The 17,268-nt window shown below is 43.0% G+C and overlaps 1 protein-coding gene across 2 annotated transcripts in view; it reads left to right on the top strand.

Annotated features, from left to right (window-relative positions):
- The first annotated feature begins 4,516 nt into the window (after positions 1 to 4,516).
- HOOK1 (hook microtubule tethering protein 1) overlaps positions 4,517 to 17,268 on the top strand; it is a 35,695-nt gene continuing 22,943 nt past the window's right edge. Inside the window, exons 1-2 of one of the 2 annotated variants that reach the window (XM_033066873.2) lie at positions 4,517 to 4,672; positions 5,018 to 5,113. Coding sequence is in view for 1 of the 2 variants with exons in the window: in XM_033066872.2 (XP_032922763.1) it covers positions 16,441 to 16,491 (51 nt within the window). In the remaining variant the exon portion in view is untranslated. Of the gene's footprint in view, positions 4,673 to 5,017; positions 5,114 to 16,385; positions 16,492 to 17,268 lie in introns of those variants that run through there. The other variant, XM_033066872.2, reaches the window with a different exon arrangement.

Here is a 17,268-nt window from a genome sequence, read left to right as displayed (position 1 = left end):
TGTGTTGCGTCTCAGAAGAGGTGTGAAAAGCAACACAGTTCCACAATAAAGAACATTTTCCTTTTTTCCTCTGTATCCAGTCTCCCAGAACAACAAGCAACCTCTGACTGGAGGCTGGTGAGATTAGGAACTTCCATGCTGCTTTTTGTGGAATGTTATCCCAGAGATTCAATAAACTTACACAAAAGCAAAATGCTGGAGGCCTGTTTGATATTTCACAGAGTTGTTTGATCTGACATGTGTCAAATGATAAATGCGAATGGCTGCAGGATCATTCAAGCCCAAGTGGGTTTTGAAATGCTGTGAGAAAATTAGAGGATAAATAAATCCAATCCCAAGAGCTCAGACTTGCTGTTTGGCATGTGTCAGAAAGCAGACAGGGGTAAATACTACCTTTGTCTGCAGGGAGGGCAGGTTCGTGCTGCTAACCAGGGACTGTGCCTCCAGGAGGTGGTCAGGCAGCAACCTACCAAATTAAAAAATGAAGATATGCTGAACATGTTGGAGGTTATTTAATATTTACAAGGAAGTTAGCAGGATTAATAAACCCTCTTTCTACAATGGACTGTGAAAATAAATGTGATTCTTTATTTTTAATACATGGTTTTCCTCTGCAAAGTGACTGCAAAAATAGAGCCTTTGCTCTTCAACACCGGTATGTGCGGAGATTCACAGACCAGCAGGGGGAGGGTTTCCTTTCCACAGTTTTTTCCCCTGTGGATCTTACTCTGGAAGCTCCCTGGGTCGTGGTTGAAGCCCTCAGAAATATGGGTGGGTGCCCATGGACAGAAGAATTGCAGCTGCATCAAGGTGGGTTTGTCCAGAGTGATTTCCAGGGCCAGTTATCCCAGAGAACCCAGCAGGCACAGCAAGGAGCAGCTTGTACCTCAGGAAAAGCCAATTGCCACATCCTTTTTTACCCAGACTGCTGCTGATTGCTAAGTATAACATAGAGAGGCCTCAGGAGCAAAAGGGGGCAGGGTGTGAGGACAGTAAGATTAGGCTGCACATGCAGTGACAGCAGTGAGTTTGTGCTGTTCAGAAAACAGGAAAATTGAATGTCAGGGTTGGCACCACCAACAAACCCAGCAAAGCACAAAGAGCATCTCAGCAGAAGCAGCACAGCTTGACTGGCAGCTCCAGGGCACAGTGAGCTGTGTGACAGGTCAGGGAAATAAAACCTCAGCATTTCAACTGATGCAACTTGACAGGGACCCCAGTGAAAACAGCAGCACAACATCGTGCTGCCATTTTGATGGGATTGTTCTGTTGAGCTGAACAATGATCTTTGTCCTTAAAAACAGTCAGCAAGGAGTTTGTGTGAGCTGTGCTGTCATGAGAAGTCTCCAGGAGCCCTCAGTGGAGGGGCTCTGCACCCAGCATCACCCCATCTGCTGTCACTGAGAAAGGGAATTTGAAAGAAACCATGTTTGAAATCCAGAAAAAAAAAATGTTCCTGATGCCATCAGTTACATCATGTGTACAAGGACTGAGGATGTGAAATTCAGCCCAAAGGTATTTTTATGAACCTTGCTCCGACTTTTGCTTTTTACTCGTTCTCATTGGAGTGCCGGGTTTGTCTTTGTGCCTCTTGTGTTTTGTTTGCACACACAGAGCACTTGGCTGAGCCCCCAGCTGTGTTCATTCCTAAATCCCCATCCAGTCTGTATAAACCCAATCTGGCATCCAGCTTCCAGCTTCTCCTTGAGGTTTGTGTTTGGCACCCATCACCTCTGACCAGCCTTGACCCACTGGGGTGGTGAATCAACATCTGGGGATCCCCACAGCTGCACTGCTGTGCCTGTGCTCAGTCCCAGCGAGGCCAACGGGGCACTGATGGATCCCAGAGTCCTTCAAGGCCTTTCACAAAAGAATCCCATGGAAATTAAGATTTGCCGCACTCAGAATCCTTTGTTTGGTAGAACAGGAAAGGAAGGACTCCTCTGAAGTTGACCCATTTGTGCTTCAGTGAATTTTTCATAAAATAGACAAAATCCTGTTTTAATCTATCCCACTCCACAACCTTCTGAGGGACTCTGTAGGTTTCTCTAAAATACCTCTGTGGTTATTGTTAATTAGAAAAAAATAATATTGCTAAAGGATCGCTTTTCAGTTGAACTTCCTGAACATATGGTTCAAACTGAAGCTGAAAAGGAAAACTTCAGGACAAACTGTATGAATTACTACTAATAATAAAATCAGACATTTTTTATAAGTCCACATTAATCTTCTTTAAAAGCTTTGGGTTAACCACATTTTTTAAATAAAACTTTTACCAGAGCGGAATTTATTAAGAGAGCTCAGTGTTGCCTTAACTCTGTTCCACGGGGCATCAAGAGAAGTTTTATTACTGATTTCAGTCACAACAGACTTAGATCTACACAGAATGGTTTTGATAAGCCCAATGTAAAAGTTTTATTGGTTTAAGACATGAAAAACAGACATGTTACAGAGACCACTTCTACTCTATAAACAGCCATACCATGGGTAATGCATTGCACTGGAGTCAGTGCTCCAGAGTGTAAATAATGGTGAGGAGGGAAGGAAAGCCTGGCCAAATATGTACAGCTAAGAAAAACAACATAGACCCAGCTTGTATATGGTACTTCTCCTCTGCAGATCTCAAAATTAAATACAAATAAAGTCTGTGTCATTAGGTCACACTCACAGATGGAAAAGGGAAAATTAACCAGGCCAGGGGAAGAGGAAAGTTGATGCTCTTTGTTGTTATGTCTATCTTTGTATTTGAAACTGTAACTACTGGGGCATTATTTGAAACAGGTTTTGAGGCCATGTGGTTGCTGTTTGTCCTGGATGGGTTCTGTTCAAAGCCTCCTTTTCCTGTATGTTACAAAACAGTGTTAGAAAAACATGAAACAACCTGAAGTACTACATGGTGTCTCTCCTGAGGTGTCCCTGGCTCTTGGGGATCCGCTCCTTTGTGGTGCTTCCAGAGGATGGGGATAGTGGCAGTGGTGACGTGGGGCTGTGCTCTGTTATCATTATCCTAAAGATAAAAATGTGCTTTTATTCCACCAACATTAACAACACAAGCCCCTTGTTCTCCTTTGTACTTAAATCTTTTTATAGAGTGGTGAAAAAAGTGTGAATGGCTTGTAAATATAACTGGCACTTGCTTCAAGGTGCCAAGCTCACACTGGCTCCAGTGGTGCAGAATGTGTGCCTTAAAAATCCTGAAATCCTTTCTAAATGCAATTATGAATGTACCTCCCTCCACTATTCTGTGCTTCATCCTTGTATTCACTTGGAAAAACTATTTAAATGCTGTAATCCCAACCATATGGCTCAGAGCCTCAAAGAAGGCATTTAGCAGACACGTTTGTCTGGAGAATTAGGGTCTTACACAGATTATCCAGTGCCTGGAGATGCTCTGGGGGAGGACAGGAGCCCACACCAGGGGCTGCCTCGACAGAAGGACCCTCTAAATCTGCTCTGTGCCTTTCCTGTTAAACAGATCCTGGGCTGGAATAAACAGTTAGTGAGCTTACATTGGGATGAGACGTCTTTCAACAATTTTCCTCTCTAAGACCACACAGCTTCACTTAAAAAGCAGTAAACAGATTAAAAAAACCTGACTAGAAACCAACTTACTGAATTGTTAAAAATTAATCTTCCACTACTTTTGTTTGTGTAAAAAGCTTTTACAGGACTGCAAACCAATGTAATTATGCCTAGATCACTGTTTCATTTCAGGCAAATGTTTCACTTGGGAAACCAGAACCAGACCTAAGCCTGGTGTGTCCTACTCCTGAATTTTACCCATAGAAATTAATTTTATGGGATAGCTGGATTTTTATTCTGCTGATTAAAAAGACAAGCTGTCTTCTCAGATGTGAGTTCATGCTTGAAGATGAGACTTCATGTTTGTTACATCTGGAGCCTTCACACTTACAAACATGATTACTGGGCTGTTGATTTTTGTAATAGATTGGGGGGTTTTGCATAGTCAAATACAAATTGTGTGATTTTCTGGTGCATTTTACCCATTCCACAAGTTCATAGTGTAATTTAACAGTATCCTCTGAGATCATCTGTTACTTTTTGGCAGCCTAAGACTTCATGGGCATTTCAAAAGTGGCACCCTGTAGATGTGAAAGCAATGAGTGAATAAAAATACAGTTACTGATTTTTCAGGGAATGTAAAAATGGGATTTCTCCTGCTTTTAGTGAGGGAACCTACATTAATTCCCAGGAGAAGGGCTTGGTCCTGGTTCTTACACAGGCCTTGAGGTTGCTGCCAGAAGAATGCCTTGTTTAGTAGCCTCTGTAAGCACTGCCTGCACTGTCAGTCCAGAACACTTCCCACAGAATAAATGCCCACAGTTGGTTTCTGCTGGGAGAGGGGCTCACTGGTGGCAATGGGGCAGCTGGAGTTGCTGTGGTTCCTGGGAGAGATGTAGTGCAAAGTCTTCACTAAATTAGTAATTTGATTGACTTATTCAATTCATTAATAATAATTTACTGTGATTAGTAGAGAGTCACAGAGACTCAGTATAGATGTCACACATAACTAATTGTCACTGTTTTCCTCCCCTGCAGTTGTGTCTGTCATTTAAATGTACTGAAATAAAGTCTGGTGTGTTCTCTGCCTTCCTGAGGGCCAGAATGGGATTCTCTCTGTACCACAGACTGAATGGCAAAAATAATCCAGGTGGGTGTTCAGTAAACCAGGTCTCTTGCCACATCTAAAACTATGAGTTCACCAAATGAGTAATTTTAAATCACCACCATTCATACCATTCTCTCCTCCTGTTATGAAGATCTGTAAATAAGAGCAACTAGAGGTTTTAAAATAATGTGTCATAACTTTGATTCAATGATCTTCAAGGGCTTTTCCAGCCTTAGCATTAGTGCTTCTATAATACTGGAAAAAATCTTGCTCCTTTACTGTGAAGTTATAAATGTATTTGTTTCCATCCTCAACAGAAACATGTCAGAAGCTTTTCCATTGTTTTCAGATTTACTTTCCCTGCACTGATAAGATTCTCTCCTGCAGAGATGACAACCACACAGTAGCCCAGCAAAGGATGGCTGGGTAGGAATAAGACACCACAGTGATGGTCAGATCCAAGTCCAGGACACTGAACTCCAGGCAAGCAGATTTTATTTAACATAGTGGCACCTAAAATTCATCTGGAACATCCCCAGTCCATTCTGACTTCCTGTGCAGGGCTGGGGGGCATTCACAGATCTAGAACTCAGCTGGATAAGCAGTGATGATTTCTGTCAGCAGCAGCCCAGAGCAGTTGTGTTTACAAACACTGCACACACACAAGCCCATTAGGAATTTGCTCTATTTGTGCACAGGAATAACACACACATTTTTTTAACTTTGTCTCCTACAACAAAGAGAACAAAATTTGTTTCTGATTATGCAATAGATAAGGAGTCACGGGAAGCCCAGCATTCCCAGACCAAAACCAGTGGAAATTCTGAAAGGCTCCCTTGCCCCTTGCAACCTCAACAAGTTGAAACCTCTTGAGTATTTTGTATTAGCTTGTCTTGTACAGTAATTAACTTGTATATGACTCCTAGGGGACAAGTGATTATGGTTTATTTTCAGATGACTCATGAGCAAGTCTGCAGAAAGAGAGTTTGTGCTGCTCAGAAAACAGGAAAATGGAATATTTCGTGTTGCTGAAGATACCAGTTCTGGCTGCTGAGCTCAGGCATCAGGCAAAGGGGCTGGAAACTTGTCAGCTTGAATGCAAGGGCCTGTTGAGACCCTGCAAATGCTCAAGCTCTGCTCCCAGAGCATTTGATTAGGACTAGGAATTACAGCAAAGGTCCAGGCAGTGATCCTGCACTGTGTGAATAATATGTGTGTGTATAGGAAGAATAAAAATCATTCAAACATCATCCAAACCCAGGATTGTGACACCACACTTTAAATTTCCTTGTGATCTCTCACTGATTGAGTGAAGCAAGCTGGGAAGTTCGATCAGCTCTTGCAGGATGACCTGTGGGTGGCAGATCCAGAGGGAACAAAACCAGGCAGTTCCTTACATACACAGTAAAGCCATGAGCATTCTTATGGATGCTCCAAGGCAAGGTAGCCCTGGGTTCACCTCGTATGGACATTCTTTCCTATAATTGCATAAATAGAGCATTTGGGAGGAAAAAGGGACTCAGGGTCACCTTCAGCAAAGACATCAATGACTTAGTCTTGTGCTGAATTGATCAGCTGGGACAAACATGCCAGGTCTGCAATTTATTTTTAATAGATTATCTGCACATAATCAAATTTCTGATTTATTGAGTCCAAGCACTCCCAGTGATGCTGGAGTTGGCTGTGTCCTGGTTATGAGGGGTCCGCCCAGCTGGATCTGATAGAAGGAAAAGACAGATGATATCTGAGATCTCTGTAAGGCTGCCAGAACTAATTTACCCCTTCCAAAATCCTGAGCTGGCCTTTGAACATTTGAACTGTGATTGAATTAGAGATTGATTATGGCAGTCAGTGTTTGTGTCATGAGGCTTTGAGGTTTTGATGGCACTAAACAGTCCTAACAGAATGAAATATTTAGTGTGACTGCCTAAAATGACAGATTTTTAGGGAGCTTCCTCTTGTGCAGTAATTCTGTGTTATTTCAAACAGCACTATTAAAATTGTCATTCCTCCTAACATTTTAGGCTGGAAACTTTGCAAGTGCCCTTAGGAATGACTATTTCACAGTCTTGTATTTGGATCTGGGTGCCTTTGGTGGTTCTAACCCATATGTTGTTGGGAATCCTCAGCAGAACTGAATGATAAAATGTTTAGTCCAGTAGAAGTCAATTTAATTGGTTTTGAGGAAATGAAAGAACAAAGCCCAATCAAAACCAATCCCCAAATTCAGAAGCAAATTATTCTGAGAAACAGATTTAGAATTCAAAGACGCAGAGAAAGCCTTAAAGTTTTTCAGGAATCAGGTCCTTATGTTTCTATTCCTTTCCCAGTTCACAGCACAGGTGTTCACTGAGATCACATTTCCACAGGTCAGATTTGCAAAGGAATTCTTCATGTAGGTGCCTCACCAGGGGCCAGGCTTTGAAACTGTGACAGTCAGATTTTTGAGAAGAAGGAGCTTTTCAGATCAAGACACATCTTTTGGCTTAAAATGAAAGCTGAACATTTTAGAAGATAATTCTAGTAGAACTCTGCAAAACCAAGCCCATTGTACTAAACCCCAGCCACCAGATTTGATACATTTTTAATTCTTGCCCACAAAAGGAAGGCACTGATCTGTTTGTTGGCTATGGAGCCAGAAGCTCCTGGGTATAAAGCTTTATCTCTGTGACACAGCTCAGCTCACAACATCTTCCAGTTTTACCACAAGGAAATGTAGCTCTAAAGCATCGGTGCTGAGTCTGTTCTCATCAGCATCTTTGAGGAGAGGTATTAAAGTTTAAAAAGTTCTCAGCAGATGGAGCACTCACAAACATTTATTGGTTTTTCCATGAGCACGTGGCATTGTTCAGTAAAGCAGCCCCTGCTCTGAGGTTTGAAGTTTTCAGGGAGGGGGTGACAGTGTCACTTTGCTCAGTTACAAGGCCAGTTCAGATGACAAGGGAGGGTACACTGGACAGCCCATGGTTTGGCAATCCAGACCTAACCTAATCGTAAGCAAATTAAAAGCAGGATATTTTAGAAGGAATAATTGATTCATGTGGACTTTCCAAAAGTAATCTAATGATTAAAAGTCTAAATAAATACTTCAATTATTAATTCATAATCAGTCTAATGAGCACTTCTTACAGTGGTCCAGGAGACCTACATGAGGCTGAGCTTGCCATTCCTCTTTACAGAAATGTTTGACAAGAACTGAGTCAGTGACAGTGCTGTGGTGTGGAATCATTCAGCAAGGAAAATTATGCCTTATTTGGCAATTAATAATTTAATTGCCCAATTTAGTTGCCTTTATTTGCCAATTACTATTTTAGTTGGAAAGGAACTCTCAGGTTTTCTAAATTATGAAACAAAATGTAGTTTTTTCCCATCTGAAAATAATGTCTGCTTTCTAAATTTCCTCCTCCAAAAGACATTTAACATTTAAAAGATACTGGAGCCAAATAAAAACTTGCATTCCTGTTTTTAAATATTAACTTGAATCAAGGACACACTGTAGGTATTTTGATCACCTGACAGAGTAGCAGCTTATCACTGCTGTTGTGAAACATCTCTAAAACTTGCCAGACACTTGTGATACTTTGGGATTGCATAACTGCAGACTTAGCTTGTGTAATACAAATTTGTCCACATCCCAAGTGAAGTGCAGAATTAAAGCAGAAGGTCTAACATGTTGAAGTAAGTTTTAATGATGGGTATTTATATGCCATAGAGTGTTCATTCTTTGTCATGCTCTATGGTCCTTGAGAAAGGTTTGAATTATGTAAAGGTGTTCTTCAATTTAATGCTGTAAAATTGATAAGGAGACCTGTTCAGGGCTTGGTTTTGTACAGTGTTCACCATCCTGATCCTGATTCAATAAGGCACTGAAGCACAAGCTCAATATTCAGCCCTCAGGTAACACATAACCTCTTATGTGTCAGTAATATTGGAATAGAAGTACACTTAGAACAGAAATACTGCCCCTGGCATTCCTGCTGAAGCACTGATAAGCTAAACAAAGCACTTTTCAAAGCCTAATAACCGGATGGGATTTGTAGCATAAACAATGCTCCTTGTTATTCACCAGTCCCCAGGGCATCTTCCTCACTTTGTTAGAGATAAATTAGCAACAAATGAAATGCTGCGTGTGATTTCCTGCCCTGGGTATGCCTGTGTGCTCGCGTGCCAGTGTGAGAGCTGTCATTTATTATTTATCCAAGAACGTGTTCACGTCCACAGTGTGATTTAATTACTTATTAAAGGTGCCAGACTGGCAGAGGCAGAAGCTGGAGCAGTTTGCTTATCCAGAGAACAAGGTATAGGCAGTGACATCCTCACCAGGATGTTCAGTGCTTCACCCCAATGGACTTCCCAAATCTCCAAGCACAGCTCTTTCCCTCCAACCTTTTCCCAGTTCCCTGCTCAACGTGTTAAGGTCATAAAGGCTGCTAACAGAGATGTCAGTCCTGTTGGTTTTAGACAGGAATGTTGATACTCTGGAAAATGGTTTGAACACATTAGGTCAGTCTGTTTTAGCTAGACCACTCAAGCATTGGGTTAGTACTTACAGAGGTGAAACCCCTTCTGATTAAATAATAACAAAAGATATTATTTGTAAAGATAGAATGAGCCCAGATTTTTTCTTTCTGCTTGCCAGGGCTATGTGCACGGTACTGTGGCTCTTCTGCAGCCACTCATGCCTTACCACAGACACACTTGTCTTGGAAACTGCACTGAAATTCTGCACTGTTTGAAGGATCAGCATTCTGGGTCCATTTTTTATGTCACTCTAGGACTGTACCTGCTCAGTTGTGCAGTTTAAGGCACAGCTGGATGCAGAACAGCAGGGAATCTTCTCTCACTTCTACCAGTACACAGGCTTCAGTGGGGAAACCGAGATTTTATTTGGCCTAACTCACTGAATTTGACCAGAGAAAGGCTGTTAAATAACAGCAAGGTTCCTTTTGCATAGCTCCAGAATATTTTGAGGAAGATAATGAACACAGAAAAATCCAAACTTCTGTGAGACTGTACATTGAATCAGTCAATCCATGATTGCCCCAGGCCAGCCATCCCTCTTGCCTTGCTGACATTTTGGTCCCAGTACATGCCTGAAAGTTGGAATTCTGGATCTGTTTTGTCTAAATTGTAGGTTGGGAATTTTTGGTGCTCGATCTTTTGGGTCTGTAAAGCACAACTGCAGTGCCAGTACCAGTGTTTGCTCTTAATGAGCTCCTTGTTCTGGCTCTGGAGTTGGAGCTGGCAAACACTGCCATGCCTATTTTAGTTTGCACAGTTGAATAGTCCCATCAAAGCCAGCAGGTCTGGACGTGCCAACCACTGGCAGTGCTGCATTATTAATTCCCAATTTTATACATCCAGTCTCTTGATGTACTCCACAAAAGCTTACCTAACCAAAAATGGAGCCTGTGAGGTACAAAGATGGGGCTGAGAGGTGTGAGGGTGTGAAACACTTCTGGCACTGTTCTGGAGCAGGGCCTACGTGATGCCCTTTGACACAGACTGAGGGGGTTTTAACTGAGGTGGGCTTTTGCATGATGCACCCCCAGTGAATCCCATCTGTGTCTGAATTCCATCCTGGAATGTGAGAGTGGGGCTGCTGGGTACGTAGGAGGCTTCACAGAGCTCAGCTCAGAACCACCATGCCCCTGGTTCCTGTGCGTGAGCAAGACAGAGCAGCTGTTGGAGAGCAGCATGAAAGCAAGGGAGAAATCTCCAAATGCAAACAAAAGGGACAGACAAGATTAGCCTTTATCTTAAAAAAATGATCCAAGTGCAAAATGCAGCAACAAAAAATATAATTGCAAGCTCCCTGGCAGTCTGTCCAAGAGAGGCTCGAGCCCTGCTATGGCAGTTGGCTTTCCCTCTTTGGAATATGCCATAGCAAGAGAGCATTCAAACATCAAAGAAAATGTGTTCAAATTTATGAGGCAAACTGAAGTCTGTTTTCAAATAAAAGCAGGGAAAATGACATTGATATAGAAATGATGGGAAATCTGAACTCGGTTTTGACAGGTAGGTACACAATAACTTGTTTATTCAGTATATAAGTGTTGCAGTATCAGGACACCTTACACTTCACACACCTGCAGCTCTCCTGCTCTGTCAGCTCTGGCTGGGTTTGACACTGTTGTGTTATTCAGTAGCAAGTGGTGGCTGTCACAATTTCATCCCGTATTTCTATTTCTAAACACAGACCCTTCTACTACTAAAGAATACTTTTTCAATACTCCATTTTAAAACATGTCTTTTAGTGCTTTTCACACTAACTTTCAGATGCTGAGAAAGGAATATTCTTTAATAACTTGACTGTTAATTTTCCATCTAAAAATAATGAACAAGTTACTAACATTTTATTTGGTGAATCTTCTGTGCTGGTAATAATGTTTCTGAATAATAAGATAATGGTGTGTAATTGGTATAATGGTACACAGAGTTCTGAAAATTATTTTGTTCAGAGAGATAAATATTAGAGATATTACCAGAATTAGTTTCCCTAGCAGTACATACCAGTACCCTGGCACAGAATCAAAGGGGTTGCTTCTTCTTGGAAATTGGGTTTGTGATTTTCCTGATCTTGAAAAGACAGATGTTCCTGATCTTACCTATGGATTAATCCCTGACTGTGGTGAGTACTAGAGGTATTTGGTGCACAATATTAAATGTGAGGATACTCTCAGGATCAGAATCTGTATGGCACAAAACTGGGACACAAACCCAGCTGCCAAACTGGTGCCTTAGGAGTCACCTTTTCAGCACACCTGTGGGAACAGGATCTCAAAGTGTCACTGTCTTCATGATCAGCACATCTCTGCCATAGTTCATATCCCAGTGCTGCATTTTTTGTCCTGGGCACAAACTGAAATTGTATCTGAGACATTTAATACATGTGAATTTGCAGAGGGGCTGCTGCCATGACACTGCCAACAGTTCCATGATGTCAATGAACGTCAGCTGGATAATGCTGGCATTGCCAAAGCCCACTCTCACTTGTGACCTTGTTCAGTAAAAGAAGATAAGGGTACTAAAATAGAAGTCCACATATCAGTGAGAAAGTGAATAAAAAGGCAGAAATAAAAAAAGCATAGATTGGAGATGAACAAATGTTAGGGAAACAACCAAAGCAGTGAGAGCGGAGGAGGGAAGGGTGCAGTGCCAAAGTGGGGTTTTGCTGAGCAGAAATCGTGCTGTAGAGGTGTAAATATTTTATTCTATTCAAGTCACTGTTTTTAAAAGTTGCCAATTCTGAGATGTTTCCCTGAAATAGTTGAGACAGATCATTCCTTAAGGATGTTACCATTTCTCTCTTGCTGGATGAAGCCAAAAGATGCAATTATAAAATCTGGTCACAAGTCTCTTTTTATTAATTTAGGTCAGTAGTTTTCCACCTTAGACCTGCTTGGTCTCCAGTATAGCTTTTTATTGAATTTAATGAGATACCACAGATCTTGGTTCTGTGGCTCTGTTTCCATGTTTTCTGTTTCAGTTTATCAGTGCCTGTCTCAGTGGCATATGATAAACCTGAAGTGTTATTTGGAAAAGCAGTTGTTATTTTTTTCTGAAGCTCCTATAGTAAACAATATTATTATTCTGTGTGAAAGGTATGCAGGCACTTGTAGTCTATACACACACTCACTGTATCACATGGGTAAGATAACTCTATCTGCAACCAAGGAGCTCAGAAATGGCTCCAGTCAAAACAAAATTAATTATAAAAGACTAGAAGTGCCACCCCAGGCCTTCAGAGTTTTAATGAGATGACTGTTTCTTACCAGCATTAAATCTGTGGGGATAAGGAAATGTTCACTGAGCTTAGATGTGTTAAGAAAAGTGTAAAGAAGAGCATAAATGGCTCTGGAATTTCAGGAATCCCACTGGTTTAAACACTCTTTTATTTAAAGCAAATGTTCTCATAGTTGAATGACTTCCAAGAAGGGCCTCAAGTGATGAAAGTATTTCCATCTAATGTGAAAGTACTTGAAAGATGCTTATTCCATGTGAAAATATTGCCACCTTCCAGAAAAGCCTGAATACAAGACTCCTTTAATGAAGATACTCTCAGGCAAGGTATTAATTTTCAGAACATACAAAATATCCAGAATTCCTACTAATTTGATAATGAATAGATTTAAATGACTTTCATCTCCTATAGCAGTCAGGGAAAATATTTCAGAGTATCTTACCAAACAGATACTTCAGTAACAGAGTGAAAAATTTTACATTCATCATCCTGACATTGCTCCTTTTTCCCTCAGGGCAGGACTGACCTGGAAAGCACCACTGAGCATCTGCAGGGAAAAACCAATGGGGAAACAAAACCTGTAGAGACCAGCAAGGCACTGAGAGCCTTTGGCCAATCAGACTACTCCAGTTTACAGCAGTGGCTTTTTAATTCCTGCTTTATGATTTTTAGATGTTTTATGCTGAATAAACTCCATTTAATTACTTCTAAATTGGCCACATTTGGAGAATAAACAGACAGTCAATATTTTCATGAAAACAGAGTAACTTCCAATACAAAGCTTGATTCAAAAGTGGCAGGAAGGTGCCAGAGATTGTGACAGGGTGTGAAGGGCTGTGTGGCCCAGCAGGTATCAGAGCAGTTTGTATTGTGTAATAATTCATTGCACACATATTGGGAATTGGTTTGATTCTGGTTTCTGCATCTAAAAATTCAGCTGTGCCTCAGTACTACACAGCACCACCATGGGGATTATTGGATGATGCTAAAGCTTTTGAAAGATGCTCAGGAAGTGCAGACTTCCAGAAATCAAATCAACTGAGCTACTAAATTTGATTGAAAAGTGGAGGAAGATTTTTTTATCTTGTTTTCTAAAGGCAAGAAATGTGCAAGTACATGACTAACCACCAAGGGTCAGTGTTCAGTGTTTTTACATTCTGACATCTTTGTTCCCTTGGAAAATCCCTTTTAGATGCAGTCCTGTAATTGGGATTTTTCAGCAGCATTTTTTACCTATTAGTGAGATACAAAGTATGGGAAAATTCAAGTGTCTGGGTATGGGGCTTTTGTCAGCCAGCTACCAAGTTATGTCTGAACTGAGTGTTGTTCATATTCCTGGATATAATGATGTAAATCCCATTGAAAATAATAAACACCCTAGGAACTGCATTTTATTTTTATGAATAGCTAATTATTGTAGCAAATGCCATTCTTCTGTTTTGTTAAGAAAGTTAAGACAGCCTTGCTGAGAGATTGTCAGGTGCTTTGTCAAGATGGCAAGGGATGCACTGTCAAGAGGAGTGAACACATTTTAAATAATTTCCTGTTGAGAGAAGTAATTGAACCTGACTTTAGAACGTAGCAGCAGTGGATATCAGACATCAGGAGCTGCAGTCCTGGTGTGAGGTGCAGGCCTGGCTGGCCTCCCTTGTTTCTGGGATGTTAATATAGGTCATAATCCTTGATTGGCACAAACCCAGAATGTACTGACAGACATTCATATAAACTGCAGCTCATGAAGGAATCTCCAACCAGGCTTAAAAAATAAACCCAAGCCACCTCACTCTGCATAAGGCACAGAGATCCCTCTGTTCCCCTTCTGCCCCACGGCTGAGCTCCAGGCACAGCTGCCCAGTGCTGGGGAGTTTCTGATGTGCCCAAATTTAGCTGTGATTTGAAAGATGTAAAAACTGGGCAGATTCCTGTGTGGAGCTGATTTTATTTCTCTGTAGATGCAGCCAAACCCTTGCAGTGCTGACTCTGCTCTGTCTGGGTGAGCACTCAGTCTGACCTGGATGCAGCAGCCAGGAGCACACGGGTGAGCTGATCTGTCCTGACATAATCCCAGATTACCCGACCTGCACAGCCTGCCTTGTTTTTACACGGATTTCAGCCTCACTTCTTGCCCTAGCCAGTCTGGATCACCCTTCCAGCACTGCCATCCCTTAGGAATAATCATTTCTGGATGCTTCTGAATGAGGACCCTCAGGAAAGGAGGTAAAATTATGGAAACTACAAAGTAAAGAGGGATAAAATAAACAAAAGCTACTAGAAATTTAAAAAGAGCAAAAATACGAAAAAAAATCTAAAATGAGCATGCTAAACAGTACAAATCCTAGCACAGAACTCTGGGGATTTTACTGTAAAAACCGTTTATTCCTTATTCTATTTTTAATAAGGATTTATGTTAATCTTCCATGGCAACCAAATCTCTTTAAGAACCTTTAAGGAAACAGTTATAGGGTTTCCAGAAATCCAAGTCCACTCTCGAGTATTTATCAGTTCTGGAGAACACTAGGAGGGGAAATAGTTATGTAAATACCATCCATGTCATCACCACAATTTTAAACCCTGTGAGAGACAAAGTAGAATCAGTAACAGAAAATTAAAGGATGTATCTTGAAGAACAGCCAAGAAACAGCAGATGCTGCCTGTAGCAGTTATTATTCAAGTTGTTTAGTCCACTCTTAGGCTGACCTAAATACTGATGTGTTTAATGTCATCCTGTACACTTCAATAACAACAGGTAAAATGAAAATGAAAAATTCCTAAAATTGAATCAGCTAAGAAAAACAATGGTTCAAATTAATAAAAGAGGCTGGTGGAGGGGAAATTTGAGTGATTTAATTCTTATGCTGGAACAGGAAAGGGACAGAATGAACACATCTCCTTAGTGTGAGGTACTGAGACTTTTCTGTGGAGTGTCTGAGGCAGGGTGCTACAGCAGACAGGATCCTGGCTCAGGCATTCACAAGTTCTCATCAAATAAGGCTAACCTCTTCCTATGAAACAAATAAGTATTTTATGGAACAAAAAAAGATCAAACAAAGAAAAGTACTCGTACATTTTAGCTATCGTGTAGTGCACTAAGCGAGATGAAAAGAAGGCGCGTGGTGGGGTTTGATGTGCTGTGAAGGCTGAGTGCAGAGCCTTGGCTGCGAGCCCTGGGCTGTGCCAGGGCAGGAAGGAGCAGCTCCGGAGAGCAGCTCACAGCTCGCTGAGGTGAAGGCACTGCAGTCTGCTGGGCTTTGGGCAGGAATAACTCTGAGCCTGAAAAGAAGAAATGACAATAAGAATGAAGAATAGGTAAAACTGCCGCAAGCCTTCTCAATCCATCCTTTTGGAAAGGGGACACATTTTCCCACCTCTGGAGGAGTTAAAGCAGTTGCTCCTCATCCCCGTGCTTAAGAGCCTTCAATCCCCCAGATAATTTAATTGGTATTTTCGCCTCATTTACCATTTTTAAAGCAATTCTTTATCCTGCTCTGAGAGCAGTGTTTGTGGCGGGTACAGGTACACTGACGTACCTACACCTTAAGAACAGGTAATTCTGCACAACACCCGCAACTCTTCACCCGTGAGCTCCACGGCCCGTCCGTGCCCGCGGCAGCGCTGACAGCCGGGGCGGGCTGGAGGAGGCAGCACCCGCCATGTTGGCACGGAGCGGCGCCTCCCGGGCCGTGCCGGGAGAACGCGGGGCCGAGGGACTCTCTCCGGCTGGGGGACACGACCGCGTTCCGCCCACACGTCAGCCGGGGGCGGGTGACACAGCCCGGGGAGGGTGGCACGATCCCGACTCGCCCCCTCACGGAGGCGGCGCGGCCATGAGAGCAGCCCCCGCCTCCAACGGGTCTCACCGTGATTGGCCCGAGCGCGCCCCTCCTCCGCTGTGATTGGTCAGCCGCGCTGTCACTCCCGGCCTCTGAGGGCAGGGGCGGGCGCTGAGTGGTCGGTGCTGGAGGCGGCCCCGCCCCCGCCGGGACGCGCGGGCGGAGCGGAGCCGGGGCCGGAGCCGCTGGAGCGGGGGCGGCTCGAGGGCAGGGGGGACGCGGTCGCTGTCACCACCATGGAGGCGAAGCCGGGGGACCCGCTGCTCTGCGACAGCCTCATCCTCTGGGTGAGTGGCGCGGGGGTTCTGCCGCCTCTGCCCCTCGAGGGCAGCGAGGAGGCGCCAACGGCGGGGGGCTTCTCCCTGCCTCCATCCCTCCGTCCACCCCTCCCTCCGTCCCCGCCCGCGGGAGCAGCGGCTGCGGGTGGGTCGGGCACGGCCGCGGCTGCGGGGCTGCCTGGGACACGCTGCTCACGGCCAGCCAGGGGTCCCGCGGCACCCTCCAGGTGTGGATGTGGTCTTTGGAATATCCCGTGGGCCCAAGTGCGGCTCTCAGCGGAAACTACTCGGCAATTAACAGTATTAATAAATAAATGCAATTAATTTGAATTGACAGGCGCAGAAACCTCAGAGTATTTCATACTGGCTGGTTAAAGCGTTTATTAGTCAGGCACGCCACACCTGGGTGTGTGTTCTTACCTGTGCCAGAGGCACCTGCTTGGATCATTGAGGTTGGAAAAGATTTTTAAGGTCATCGAGTACAAACATGTTTGTTAAAAACATCAATCTGGCTTGCTTCCTCTTTATCTTTCTCTCCAAGCTTCTTCTGTGACCTTGTCTGTAATTTTGGTCCTGCAGGTGCAGTGATTTTGGTGACAGGGAGCTCTGTGAAATAGAACTTTGCATTAATTCTTGGCAGGGAAAGTCACAATTACCTGTGTGAAGGGTTTCTCTAGAAATAGCAGCTGTTTTGCCTCTGTGAAGTATAAATCATGGAAAGGGGGAAGTGTTGTAGAGGCATTGTAGAAATCCGCGAATGAAACTGGTAAAAGTAACAGGAACAGC

This window comes from Catharus ustulatus, chromosome 9 (assembly GCF_009819885.2).
Source record: "Catharus ustulatus isolate bCatUst1 chromosome 9, bCatUst1.pri.v2, whole genome shotgun sequence".
Lineage (NCBI taxonomy): Eukaryota > Metazoa > Chordata > Aves > Passeriformes > Turdidae > Catharus > Catharus ustulatus.
This window is presented reverse-complemented; position numbering and strand designations above follow the sequence as displayed.